The 15,731-nt window shown below is 37.7% G+C and overlaps 1 protein-coding gene across 1 annotated transcript; it reads left to right on the plus strand.

Moving 5' to 3' along the window:
* The first annotated feature begins 4,838 nt into the window (after window positions 1-4,838).
* On the plus strand, window positions 4,839-5,831 carry LOC134690225 (uncharacterized). The gene has a single exon (XM_063550201.1). It carries the CDS (start codon window positions 4,839-4,841, stop codon window positions 5,829-5,831), a length of 993 nt encoding a protein of 330 aa, XP_063406271.1.
* The last annotated feature ends 9,900 nt before the right edge of the window (window positions 5,832-15,731 follow it).

Consider the following 15,731-nt stretch of genomic DNA (forward strand, 5'->3'; position numbering starts at 1 on the left):
TTCAAGTGTTATGTTGCCAGTGTCACACAAATTTGAGGATAAGGAAAAACTGTTGATTGATATAAAATGGATATTATACCGGTTCAATATTATTAACAAACAACCAATCTCAAAGTCCGGAGATGACATGACTGAGAACGTTAAAAAGTATCAAACTGTTTTCAACTAACCAATAAGAGAGACTAGAGTTAATTTCTATTTTTCTTGATATGCATGGAGTTGTGTTTTCTACCTGACTACGGAATAAAAGATAATTTTATGTACAACAAATCATAGAGAAGAAAATTAATGTATTTTCCGTAACATGCCACCTGATAATATGTTAATTTTAAAATATTTAATGAGTTCTTTAAAATTCTTCATGATCATGTGATATGATTCAAAAGAAGAGGTAAAAGATTCTCAATAGAATAATTGAACTCATAAGTAGAAATACACTGACAAACCAGGTCAAAAGAAAGAAAGAAAGATTTCCAATAAGTCTAATACTTATTAAAACATGACACAGAAAACTAATCACTTTGCAATGAATAATTATAAATAAATAATGTGTTTATAGTGACTATAGCAATACTACCCCATCAATAAAACGATTTTTACATCTAGTTTTACTGGTGGGGTAAGCATATACTGCGCCACATGTTACTAAATATTTCTCAAGTAAGTAAACATCGGTGAAAATTCTTATAATGTGGTATGTCCCGTTTCAGGAAAGTAAGACGGTATTGTGGAAACGTCAACTGGAACAAACACAAATTTAACATCAAAACCAAATAAATCAATTTAGGATAGATAAGTACCGTGACACGTCGTGTAGTAATGTGAGTTCACACTCCAAAAAAAGAGAAAACAAACCACAAAAAGGTAACACAACGTTAAAATGTTACACACACAGAAACGAAATATAATATAAGAATGGCCATGATATGAAAAAACATGCCATGTAAAAAGTGATATGAATATTTGAAAAAAATGTTATTCATATTGAAATCACGCCTGCATGTTCAAAATCGGTTTACATAACTTATCGTCATAATATGTACTACAAACTATTTAGTGGTTGCGCAAAACTATATATTTATCATGCATTGAAATACTGTGCATTAGGACCACAAAGTCCGGCAGCTGTTTGCAATAACAGATACCACAGCTACACAATATGATATAATGATTGGTAGGGATGACTTCAAAATTTTAAAAATTAATGTGTATGGGGAAGACAATTTGTCAGTTACAAAAGAAGGGGGAAATAAAAATATGCCACTTCTGGTTAATGCACGGGGATTTCAGTAATGTAAGAGCGGAAACATGCATATTTAAAAAAAGGAACGAAAATACCAGAGGGACATTCAAACTCATAGATTGAAAATAAACTGACAAGGTCATGACTAAAAACAAAACGACAAACAGTTTAATGATATTACAGACGATACAACATAAAAACTCAAGATTAGGCATCACCAACCAAATTAAAAACTCGGGGTGATATCAAGTGATCCGGAAGTGTGAGCAGATCGTGCTCCACATGTCACTTCTGGTTAAATGCAAGGGGTGTATTTACCGTAAGAGCGGAAACACGTATTGATTTAAATGCGAGATCATCCTCTTAATGAAAAAGTGTAAATTGGTTAACTCAATTTGGTATAATTGTCATTCCCTCGACTATTTACACAACAAGATTGAAGTATATTTTTAAATAAAGAAAATGAAAAAAACAAAACTAAATAACAAAAACAAAAATGCATATATAAGGCTGTGTTTGAATGTTTCTTACATAATGACATACGTAAAGTAATAAATATGTCTTTAGATCAAATTCTCGTATTTATTTACCATGAAATCCTCGTTTATTGATATGAATTAAGATTCAACTGCGTAATTATCACATACATTTCCATTCTTTCAACTAATAATGTTCCGAACCAGACGAGTATATTGACCATACAAGTATCTTAATAATTGTATGCGTATATGCATGTACTCATATATTCCGACCAGGTTATAAGAAACATGGAGAAAGTCACTTTATCTGTTGATGATAAAATCAAGTTTGACTCGTTTAATCATATTCTGATTTATCGAGAAATGTTCAAAAAAACATTACTGATTTTTTATAACGAAATATGATATCAAAGACAAATAATACATTTTATATATATATATATATATATACGAGTCTAAATTGAAAACTACGTTCAAACCTATGACTGCGTTGGATAAAAACCGCAATTTTTATACGTGTGCATGTCAAACAAATTTCGTTGTAGAAGGGTCTAAAAACAGCACAAACAACATTTTCCAAAAGACCAAAAGCGTGAAAAAGTATATTTAAACAAAACGCATTTGACTAACAGGTCGGACAACTGATGTTCTTTAACCCTGCTGACTGCCATTGACGATTGCCAAATAAAATTGATCACAAGATGTTAATATAAATTTAATACGTCACAGAAAAAAAAAAATTGTTAACTTGTGGACAGGATGTTGTGCCACAAACATTCGGTGTCAATATTTCTTTAGTACACCAAATCCGGATTTCGACAATAAATGTCTCTTCAGTGATGTTAGGGATCGAAACGGTATTTGGAAGGCCATATAAAAAGTACCCTCATTTTTTAGAGAAAGTACCCTCATTTTTAGATTAACTCTTGAATTTTAAGAGTCAATATATAGGATGAACGGATCATATAAACCAGAGGGAAAATATGATACATGCCCAAACAAAAAATATAAACGAGTCTAAATTGAAAACTACGTTCAAACCTATGACTGCGTTGGATAAAAACCGCAATTTTTATACGTGTGCATGTCAAACAAATTTCGTTGTAGAAGGGCCTAAAAACAGCACAAACAACATTTTCCAAAAGACCAAAAGCGTGAAAAAGTATATTTAAACAAAACGCATTTGACTAACAGGTCGGACAACTGATGTTCTTTAACCCTGCTGACTGCCATTGACGATTGCCAAATAAAATTGATCACAAGATGTTAATATAAATTTAATACGTCACAGAAAAAAAAATTGTTAACTTGTGGACAGGATGTTGTGCCACAAACATTCGGTGTCAATATTTCTTTAGTACACCAAATCCGGATTTCGACAATAAATGTCTCTTCAGTGATGTTAGGGATCGAAACGGTATTTGGAAGGCCATATAAAAAGTACCCTAATTTTTTAGAGAAAGTACCCTCATTTTTAGATTAACTCTTGAATTTTAAGAGTCAATATATAGTATGAACGGATCATATAAACCGGAGGGAAAATACGATACATGCCCAAACAAAAAATATAAACGAGTCTAAATTGAAAACTACGTTCAAATCTATGACTGCGTTGGATAAAAACCGCAATTTTTATACGTGTGCATGTCAAACAAATTTCGTTGTAGAAGGGTCTAAAAACAGCACAAACAACATTTTCCAAAAGACCAAAAGCGTGAAAAAGTATATTTAAACAAAACGCATTTGACTAACAGGTCGGACAACTGATGTTCTTTAACCCTGCTAACTGCCATTGACGATTGCCAAATAAAATTGATCACAAGATGTTAATATAAATTTAATACGTCACAGAAAAAAAAATTGTTAACTTGTGGACAGGATGTTGTGCCACAAACATTCGGTGTCAATATTTCTTTAGTACACCAAATCCGGATTTCGACAATAAATGTCTCTTCAGTGATGTTAGGGATCGAAACGGTATTTGGAAGGCCATATAAAAAGTACCCTCATTTTTTAGAGAAAGTACCCTCATTTTTAGATTAACTCTTGAATTTTAAGAGTCAATATATAGGATGAACGGATCAAATAAACCGGAGGGAAAATATGATACATGCCCAAACAAAAAATATAAACGAGTCTAAATTGAAAACTACGTTCAAACCTATGACTGCGTTGGATAAAAACCGCAATTTTTATACGTGTGCATGTCAAACAAATTTCGTTGTAGAAGGGTCTAAAAACAGCACAAACAACATTTTCCAAAAGACCAAAAGCGTGAAAAAGTATATTTAAACAAAACGCATTTGACTAACAGGTCGGACAACTGATGTTCTTTAACCCTGCTGACTGCCATTGACGATTGCCAAATAAAATTGATCACAAGATGTTAATATAAATTTAATACGTCACAGAAAAAAAAATTGTTAACTTGTGGACAGGATGTTGTGCCACAAACATTCGGTGTCAATATTTCTTTAGTACACCAAATCTATTATATATATATATAATGAATGACTGAATAAATAGTCAACGATAAATCTTACGGGGCGATGGATCATATAAACATGATGCAGTACACTACATAATATAATATATAACAAGTCTAAAAGAATACAACATCACCAAAAACACAATAAAACGAACAATATGTTAGATATTTCGGATAACAGATATCCTTCTTCGGTAATTGCACGATGAAAAATGAATCATGTCAATTCAAATTAAGACTCTATCAAAATCTTGATTTATACAATTTAAGCGAACGCTGGAACAGTTTTAAAATTTTCAAACACACCGCAAAGACTACAAAAATATGCCAAAAATAAAAAAAAGTTATTTACGATGTGAACTGGCACAACTCTAAATTCCCAAAGGTGTTGACAGTTGAGATGTTAAACAACTGCGTGGAAATACAGTCCCAATAAACAGTCCTGACCGATCTAAACTGGTACGATATTTAAAATATGACAACGGTAGGGCAGTTGCATCAGAGACTGCGTATTTAAACATCTAAAAAATATAACACCACTCCTGACGAGAAAAAAGCCATACAATCGCTGAGAAACCGACATGATATTGTTATAAAACCAGCAGACAAGGGAAGTGCCGTTGTGATAATGGACAAAGCCAACTACATCGCGGAAGCAGAGCGTCAGCTCTCTGATGAGAGATTTTATAAGAAACTTGACTATGACCCTACTTCCGAGTTTAGTTCCAAAATTATCACTGCGTTACAAACCATGCACAATGACGGTCACATAGATGAGGATACAATTGGATATTTAAAACCAGTGAACGCCAAGCCTGGTCGATTATATCTTCTTCCTAAAATACACAAGGTTAACAATCCTGGTCGACCCATTGTATCCGCTAACGGCCACCCGACTGAAAAAATCTCCGAATTTGTAGACTTTCATTTAAGATGTCATGTAGAAAATCTTCCTTCTCACATTCAAGACACTACAGATTATCTTCGCAAAATGGAATCCATGAACCCTCTTCCTCCGGAAACCCTCCTTGTCACTTTAGATGTCACCTCCTTGTATACCAACATACCTCATGATGACGGAATACAATCGTGTAGGGAAATATGGGACTCTCGCAACACTTTAGAACCACCAACCGAATGTTTAGTCCAGCTGCTTACTCTGGTCCTTAAATGCAACAATTTTACCTTTAATGGTGATAATTACCTTCAAATAAACGGGACAGCGATGGGGACGAAAATGGCACCGTCTTACGCCAATATTTTCATGGGCAAATTAGAGAAACATATTATTTCATCATCTTTATCCAAACCTCTGTCTTGGTTCCGTTTCATCGATGATGTTGACATGAAATGGATCGAATCCCAACAAAAATTGGATGCTTTTATCAGACATGCAAACAACGCCCACCAGTCAATTAAATTTACATATGAAATATCCGACTCTAAGATATCTTTCTTGGACACAACTACATCTATAAAGGACGGTGTCATATCAACAGACCTCTACTGTAAACCTACAGATAAACATCAGTACCTTTCTCCCCAAAGCTGTCACCCCAAACACTACAAAAAGTATCCCGTACAGTCAAGCTCTCAGAGTAAAGCGGATTTGCTCCTCTGAGGAGGCTGTCACTCAGCGGTTACAGGAACTTCGCGGATTTCTAATCAAACGAGGTTATAAGAAATGGGACATAGATAAGGGGTTTGCGCGTGCTAACAATAACAGCCTCAAAGACCTGTTACAGTACAAAAAGAAGAGGCGCAGCAAAATAGTTCCATTTGTGTTAACATACAATCCCGCTTTTTCAAACCTTTCACGTTTGATCCGTGCCAATTGGCAAAGTATTGCCAATCACCCAAAATTATCCAAAATCTTTCCCGATCCTCCTGTCTTAGCTTTTCGGAGACCAGCAAGTCTAAAAGACTTATTTGTAAAAGCTGCCGTCTCCTCTAATAAAAGCTGTTCAACTACAGGATGGTGCAAGTCGTGTGGTAACAAACGATGTCTGACTTGTCAACAAATAGTGAATACGCAAACATTTACTTGCCACTCCACTGGGTCTGTGTACACAATATTTTGTAATGTAACTTGCAAAACCCAGAATGTTGTATACATTCTTCAGTGTCGATGTGGCATGCAGTATGTTGGCGAGACAGAACAGCCATTCAACAAACGCATGAATGGTCATCGTAGCGACTACACATGCAAGCCCGACCTCCCCGTAAGTCGTCATTTAAGATCACATGGGCACGCCCAAGCTGATCTTAAAAAACTTACCATCACTATCATAGATCACAACGAGGATTGGTCAAAGGCCGACAGACTTGCTCGGGAAAGTTTTTGGATAAGAAAGCTGAGGACAGTTTCCCCAGAGGGCATTAATGAAAAAACATAGAAGAGTCACTCATTTTTCCTACCATCACTAATTTCCTGTCATCACTTGTGGCCAGTTACTACGGCTTCCGTACTGGACCCTTAAACTTTTCAGGAATTTTTGAATTATATAAGTTTTGATTACAGTTGGCAAGAATGTGTAAGTACGCAGCCACGTTCTATTACTTAACCTTAGTAAACATTTATTACTCAATTTTCTTATCATCAAATTACTATATTTTTTAGATGTTTAAATACGCAGTCTCTGATGCAACTGCCCTACCGTTGTCATATTCTAAATATCGTACCAGTTTAGATCGGTCAGGACTGTTTATTGGGACTGTATTTCCACGCAGTTGTTTAACATCTCAACTGTCAACACCTTTGGGAATTTAGAGTTGTGCCAGTTCTCATCGTAAATAACTTTTTTTTATTTTTGGCATATTTTTGTAGTCTTTGCGGTGTGTTTGAAAATTTTAAAACTGTTCCAGCGTTCGCTTAAATTGTATAAATCAAGATTTTGATAGAGTCTTAATTTGAATTGACATGATTCATTTTTCATCGTGCAATTACCGAAGAAGGATATCTGTTATCCGAAATATCTAACATATTGTTCGTTTTATTGTGTTTTTGGTGATGTTGTATTCTTTTAGACTTGTTATATATATATACAGATCTAACATTGTTGGTTTGATGTTTAGACAAGTTGTATATACATTATGTACACAGCCATGTATCACCATCATTGATGGCGATCCGATGGATACATCTGTTGTAGGGTTGTCACTGACTCAGACGTACTTATGAATATAATTATTTTCTGTGACTGTATCTTACATTAATTTGTAGGATCCTTTACTATAGATAATTTAGCTGATCTGTAACAATAACATCTTCATGCCTTATATATCATGTACTGTAGTACGCCGCTAGATTAAAACTGACGTGGAAAGGTAACATATGGCCACCGAAAGCTCTTTTTTTGAGAGCCCAGGTGGTCGTGTGGTCTAGCGGGACGGCTGCAGTGCAGGCGATTTGGTGTCACGATATCACAGTAGCATGGGTTCGAATCCCGGCGAGGGAAGAACCAAAAATTTGCGAAAGCAAATTTACAGATCTAACATTGTTGGGTTGATGTTTAGACGAGTTGTATATACATTATGTACACAGCCATGTATCACCATCATTGATGGCGATCCGATGGATACATCTGTTGTAGGGTTGTCACTGACTCAGACGTACTTATGAATATAATTATTTTCTGTGACTGTATCTTACATTAATTTGTAGGATCCTTTACTATAGATAATTTAGCTGATCTGTAACAATAACATCTTCATGCCTTATATATCATGTACTGTAGTACGCCGCTAGATTAAAACTGACGTGGAAAGGTAACATATGGCCACCGAAAGCTCTTTTTTTGAGAGCCCTGGTGGTCGTGTGGTCTAGCGGGACGGCTGCAGTGCAGGCGATTTGGTGTCACGATATCACAGTAGCATGGGTTCGAATCCCGGCGAGGGAAGAACCAAAAATTTGCGAAAGCAAATTTACAGATCTAACATTGTTGGGTTGATGTTTAGACGAGTTGTATATACATTATGTACACAGCCATGTATCACCATCATTGATGGCGATCCGATGGATACATCTGTTGTAGGGTTGTCACTGACTCAGACGTACTTATGAATATAATTATTTTCTGTGACTGTATCTTACATTAATTTGTAGGATCCTTTACTATAGATAATTTAGCTGATCTGTAACAATAACATCTTCATGCCTTATATATCATGTACTGTAGTACGCCGCTAGATTAAAACTGACGTGGAAAGGTAACATATGGCCACCAAAAGCTCTTTTTTTGAGAGCCCAGGTGGTCGTGTGGTCTAGCGGGACGGCTGCAGTGCAGGCGATTTGGTGTCACGATATCACAGTAGCATGGGTTCGAATCCCGGCGAGGGAAGAACCAAAAATTTGCGAAAGCAAATTTACAGATCTAACATTGTTGGGTTGATGTTTAGACGAGTTGTATATACATTATGTACACAGCCATGTATCACCATCATTGATGGCGATCCGATGGATACATCTGTTGTAGGGTTGTCACTGACTCAGACGTACTTATGAATATAATTATTTTCTGTGACTGTATCTTACATTAATTTGTAGGATCCTTTACTATAGATAATTTAGCTGATCTGTAACAATAACATCTTCATGCCTTATATATCATGTACTGTAGTACGCCGCTAGATTAAAACTGACGTGGAAAGGTAACATATGGCCACCAAAAGCTCTTTTTTTGAGAGCCCAGGTGGTCGTGTGGTCTAGCGGGACGGCTGCAGTGCAGGCGATTTGGTGTCACGATATCACAGTAGCATGGGTTCGAATCCCGGCGAGGGAAGAACCAAAAATTTGCGAAAGCAAATTTACAGATCTAACATTGTTGGGTTGATGTTTAGACGAGTTGTATATACATTATGTACACAGCCATGTATCACCATCATTGATGGCGATCCGATGGATACATCTGTTGTAGGGTTGTCACTGACTCAGACGTACTTATGAATATAATTATTTTCTGTGACTGTATCTTACATTAATTTGTAGGATCCTTTACTATAGATAATTTAGCTGATCTGTAACAATAACATCTTCATGCCTTATATATCATGTACTGTAGTACGCCGCTAGATTAAAACTGACGTGGAAAGGTAACATATGGCCACCGAAAGCTCTTTTTTTGAGAGCCCAGGTGGTCGTGTGGTCTAGCGGGACGGCTGCAGTGCAGGCGATTTGGTGTCACGATATCACAGTAGCATGGGTTCGAATCCCGGCGAGGGAAGAACCAAAAATTTGCGAAAGCAAATTTACAGATCTAACATTGTTGGGTTGATGTTTAGACGAGTTGTATATACATTATGTACACAGCCATGTATCACCATCATTGATGGCGATCCGATGGATACATCTGTTGTAGGGTTGTCACTGACTCAGACGTACTTATGAATATAATTATTTTCTGTGACTGTATCTTACATTAATTTGTAGGATCCTTTACTATAGATAATTTAGCTGATCTGTAACAATAACATCTTCATGCCTTATATATCATGTACTGTAGTACGCCGCTAGATTAAAACTGACGTGGAAAGGTAACATATGGCCACCGAAAGCTCTTTTTTTGAGAGCCCAGGTGGTCGTGTGGTCTAGCGGGACGGCTGCAGTGCAGGCGATTTGGTGTCACGATATCACAGTAGCATGGGTTCGAATCCCGGCGAGGGAAGAACCAAAAATTTGCGGAAGCAAATTTACAGATCTAACATTGTTGGGTTGATGTTTAGACGAGTTGTATATACATTATGTACACAGCCATGTATCACCATCATTGATGGCGATCCGATGGATACATCTGTTGTAGGGTTGTCACTGACTCAGACGTACTTATGAATATAATTATTTTCTGTGACTGTATCTTACATTAATTTGTAGGATCCTTTACTATAGATAATTTAGCTGATCTGTAACAATAACATCTTCATGCCTTATATATCATGTACTGTAGTACGCCGCTAGATTAAAACTGACGTGGAAAGGTAACATATGGCCACCGAAAGCTCTTTTTTTGAGAGCCCAGGTGGTCGTGTGGTCTAGCGGGACGGCTGCAGTGCAGGCGATTTGGTGTCACGATATCACAGTAGCATGGGTTCGAATCCCGGCGAGGGAAGAACCAAAAATTTGCGAAAGCAAATTTACAGATCTAACATTGTTGGGTTGATGTTTAGACGAGTTGTATATACATTATGTACACAGCCATGTATCACCATCATTGATGGCGATCCGATGGATACATCTGTTGTAGGGTTGTCACTGACTCAGACGTACTTATGAATATAATTATTTTCTGTGACTGTATCTTACATTAATTTGTAGGATCCTTTACTATAGATAATTTAGCTGATCTGTAACAATAACATCTTCATGCCTTATATATCATGTACTGTAGTACGCCGCTAGATTAAAACTGACGTGGAAAGGTAACATATGGCCACCGAAAGCTCTTTTTTTGAGAGCCCAGGTGGTCGTGTGGTCTAGCGGGACGGCTGCAGTGCAGGCGATTTGGTGTCACGATATCACAGTAGCATGGGTTCGAATCCCGGCGAGGGAAGAACCAAAAATTTGCGAAAGCAAATTTACAGATCTAACATTGTTGGGTTGATGTTTAGACGAGTTGTATATACATTATGTACACAGCCATGTATCACCATCATTGATGGCGATCCGATGGATACATCTGTTGTAGGGTTGTCACTGACTCAGACGTACTTATGAATATAATTATTTTCTGTGACTGTATCTTACATTAATTTGTAGGATCCTTTACTATAGATAATTTAGCTGATCTGTAACAATAACATCTTCATGCCTTATATATCATGTACTGTAGTACGCCGCTAGATTAAAACTGACGTGGAAAGGTAACATATGGCCACCGTCATTGATGGCGATCCGATGGATACATCTGTTGTAGGGTTGTCACTGACTCAGACGTACTTATGAATATAATTATTTTCTGTGACTGTATCTTACATTAATTTGTAGGATCCTTTACTATAGATAATTTAGCTGATCTGTAACAATAACATCTTCATGCCTTATATATCATGTACTGTAGTACGCCGCTAGATTAAAACTGACGTGGAAAGGTAACATATGGCCACCGAAAGCTCTTTTTTTGAGAGCCCAGGTGGTCGTGTGGTCTAGCGGGACGGCTGCAGTGCAGGCGATTTGGTGTCACGATATCACAGTAGCATGGGTTCGAATCCCGGCGAGGGAAGAACCAAAAATTTGCGAAAGCAAATTTACAGATCTAACATTGTTGGGTTGATGTTTAGACGAGTTGTATATACATTATGTACACAGCCATGTATCACCATCATTGATGGCGATCCGATGGATACATCTGTTGTAGGGTTGTCACTGACTCAGACGTACTTATGAATATAATTATTTTCTGTGACTGTATCTTACATTAATTTGTAGGATCCTTTACTATAGATAATTTAGCTGATCTGTAACAATAACATCTTCATGCCTTATATATCATGTACTGTAGTACGCCGCTAGATTAAAACTGACGTGGAAAGGTAACATATGGCCACCGAAAGCTCTTTTTTTGAGAGCCCAGGTGGTCGTGTGGTCTAGCGGGACGGCTGCAGTGCAGGCGATTTGGTGTCACGATATCACAGTAGCATGGGTTCGAATCCCGGCGAGGGAAGAACCAAAAATTTGCGAAAGCAAATTTACAGATCTAACATTGTTGGGTTGATGTTTAGACGAGTTGTATATACATTATGTACACAGCCATGTATCACCATCATTGATGGCGATCCGATGGATACATCTGTTGTAGGGTTGTCACTGACTCAGACGTACTTATGAATATAATTATTTTCTGTGACTGTATCTTACATTAATTTGTAGGATCCTTTACTATAGATAATTTAGCTGATCTGTAACAATAACATCTTCATGCCTTATATATCATGTACTGTAGTACGCCGCTAGATTAAAACTGACGTGGAAAGGTAACATATGGCCACCGAAAGCTCTTTTTTTGAGAGCCCTGGTGGTCGTGTGGTCTAGCGGGACGGCTGCAGTGCAGGCGATTTGGTGTCACGATATCACAGTAGCATGGGTTCGAATCCCGGCGAGGGAAGAACCAAAAATTTGCGAAAGCAAATTTACAGATCTAACATTGTTGGGTTGATGTTTAGACGAGTTGTATATACATTATGTACACAGCCATGTATCACCATCATTGATGGCGATCCGATGGATACATCTGTTGTAGGGTTGTCACTGACTCAGACGTACTTATGAATATAATTATTTTCTGTGACTGTATCTTACATTAATTTGTAGGATCCTTTACTATAGATAATTTAGCTGATCTGTAACAATAACATCTTCATGCCTTATATATCATGTACTGTAGTACGCCGCTAGATTAAAACTGACGTGGAAAGGTAACATATGGCCACCAAAAGCTCTTTTTTTGAGAGCCCAGGTGGTCGTGTGGTCTAGCGGGACGGCTGCAGTGCAGGCGATTTGGTGTCACGATATCACAGTAGCATGGGTTCGAATCCCGGCGAGGGAAGAACCAAAAATTTGCGAAAGCAAATTTACAGATCTAACATTGTTGGGTTGATGTTTAGACGAGTTGTATATACATTATGTACACAGCCATGTATCACCATCATTGATGGCGATCCGATGGATACATCTGTTGTAGGGTTGTCACTGACTCAGACGTACTTATGAATATAATTATTTTCTGTGACTGTATCTTACATTAATTTGTAGGATCCTTTACTATAGATAATTTAGCTGATCTGTAACAATAACATCTTCATGCCTTATATATCATGTACTGTAGTACGCCGCTAGATTAAAACTGACGTGGAAAGGTAACATATGGCCACCGAAAGCTCTTTTTTTGAGAGCCCAGGTGGTCGTGTGGTCTAGCGGGACGGCTGCAGTGCAGGCGATTTGGTGTCACGATATCACAGTAGCATGGGTTCGAATCCCGGCGAGGGAAGAACCAAAAATTTGCGAAAGCAAATTTACAGATCTAACATTGTTGGGTTGATGTTTAGACGAGTTGTATATACATTATGTACACAGCCATGTATCACCATCATTGATGGCGATCCGATGGATACATCTGTTGTAGGGTTGTCACTGACTCAGACGTACTTATGAATATAATTATTTTCTGTGACTGTATCTTACATTAATTTGTAGGATCCTTTACTATAGATAATTTAGCTGATCTGTAACAATAACATCTTCATGCCTTATATATCATGTACTGTAGTACGCCGCTAGATTAAAACTGACGTGGAAAGGTAACATATGGCCACCGAAAGCTCTTTTTTTGAGAGCCCAGGTGGTCGTGTGGTCTAGCGGGACGGCTGCAGTGCAGGCGATTTGGTGTCACGATATCACAGTAGCATGGGTTCGAATCCCGGCGAGGGAAGAACCAAAAATTTGCGAAAGCAAATTTACAGATCTAACATTGTTGGGTTGATGTTTAGACGAGTTGTATATACATTATGTACACAGCCATGTATCACCATCATTGATGGCGATCCGATGGATACATCTGTTGTAGGGTTGTCACTGACTCAGACGTACTTATGAATATAATTATTTTCTGTGACTGTATCTTACATTAATTTGTAGGATCCTTTACTATAGATAATTTAGCTGATCTGTAACAATAACATCTTCATGCCTTATATATCATGTACTGTAGTACGCCGCTAGATTAAAACTGACGTGGAAAGGTAACATATGGCCACCGAAAGCTCTTTTTTTGAGAGCCCAGGTGGTCGTGTGGTCTAGCGGGACGGCTGCAGTGCAGGCGATTTGGTGTCACGATATCACAGTAGCATGGGTTCGAATCCCGGCGAGGGAAGAACCAAAAATTTGCGGAAGCAAATTTACAGATCTAACATTGTTGGGTTGATGTTTAGACGAGTTGTATATACATTATGTACACAGCCATGTATCACCATCATTGATGGCGATCCGATGGATACATCTGTTGTAGGGTTGTCACTGACTCAGACGTACTTATGAATATAATTATTTTCTGTGACTGTATCTTACATTAATTTGTAGGATCCTTTACTATAGATAATTTAGCTGATCTGTAACAATAACATCTTCATGCCTTATATATCATGTACTGTAGTACGCCGCTAGATTAAAACTGACGTGGAAAGGTAACATATGGCCACCGAAAGCTCTTTTTTTGAGAGCCCAGGTGGTCGTGTGGTCTAGCGGGACGGCTGCAGTGCAGGCGATTTGGTGTCACGATATCACAGTAGCATGGGTTCGAATCCCGGCGAGGGAAGAACCAAAAATTTGCGAAAGCAAATTTACAGATCTAACATTGTTGGGTTGATGTTTAGACGAGTTGTATATACATTATGTACACAGCCATGTATCACCATCATTGATGGCGATCCGATGGATACATCTGTTGTAGGGTTGTCACTGACTCAGACGTACTTATGAATATAATTATTTTCTGTGACTGTATCTTACATTAATTTGTAGGATCCTTTACTATAGATAATTTAGCTGATCTGTAACAATAACATCTTCATGCCTTATATATCATGTACTGTAGTACGCCGCTAGATTAAAACTGACGTGGAAAGGTAACATATGGCCACCGAAAGCTCTTTTTTTGAGAGCCCAGGTGGTCGTGTGGTCTAGCGGGACGGCTGCAGTGCAGGCGATTTGGTGTCACGATATCACAGTAGCATGGGTTCGAATCCCGGCGAGGGAAGAACCAAAAATTTGCGAAAGCAAATTTACAGATCTAACATTGTTGGGTTGATGTTTAGACGAGTTGTATATACATTATGTACACAGCCATGTATCACCATCATTGATGGCGATCCGATGGATACATCTGTTGTAGGGTTGTCACTGACTCAGACGTACTTATGAATATAATTATTTTCTGTGACTGTATCTTACATTAATTTGTAGGATCCTTTACTATAGATAATTTAGCTGATCTGTAACAATAACATCTTCATGCCTTATATATCATGTACTGTAGTACGCCGCTAGATTAAAACTGACGTGGAAAGGTAACATATGGCCACCGTCATTGATGGCGATCCGATGGATACATCTGTTGTAGGGTTGTCACTGACTCAGACGTACTTATGAATATAATTATTTTCTGTGACTGTATCTTACATTAATTTGTAGGATCCTTTACTATAGATAATTTAGCTGATCTGTAACAATAACATCTTCATGCCTTATATATCATGTACTGTAGTACGCCGCTAGATTAAAACTGACGTGGAAAGGTAACATATGGCCACCGAAAGCTCTTTTTTTGAGAGCCCAGGTGGTCGTGTGGTCTAGCGGGACGGCTGCAGTGCAGGCGATTTGGTGTCACGATATCACAGTAGCATGGGTTCGAATCCCGGCGAGGGAAGAACCAAAAATTTGCGAAAGCAAATTTACAGATCTAACATTGTTGGGTTGATGTTTAGACGAGTTGTATATACATTATGTACACAGCCATGTATCACCATCATTGATGGC

The sequence above is a fragment of the Mytilus trossulus genome, chromosome 11, assembly GCF_036588685.1.
Source record: "Mytilus trossulus isolate FHL-02 chromosome 11, PNRI_Mtr1.1.1.hap1, whole genome shotgun sequence".
Taxonomy (NCBI): Eukaryota; Metazoa; Mollusca; class Bivalvia; order Mytilida; family Mytilidae; genus Mytilus; species Mytilus trossulus.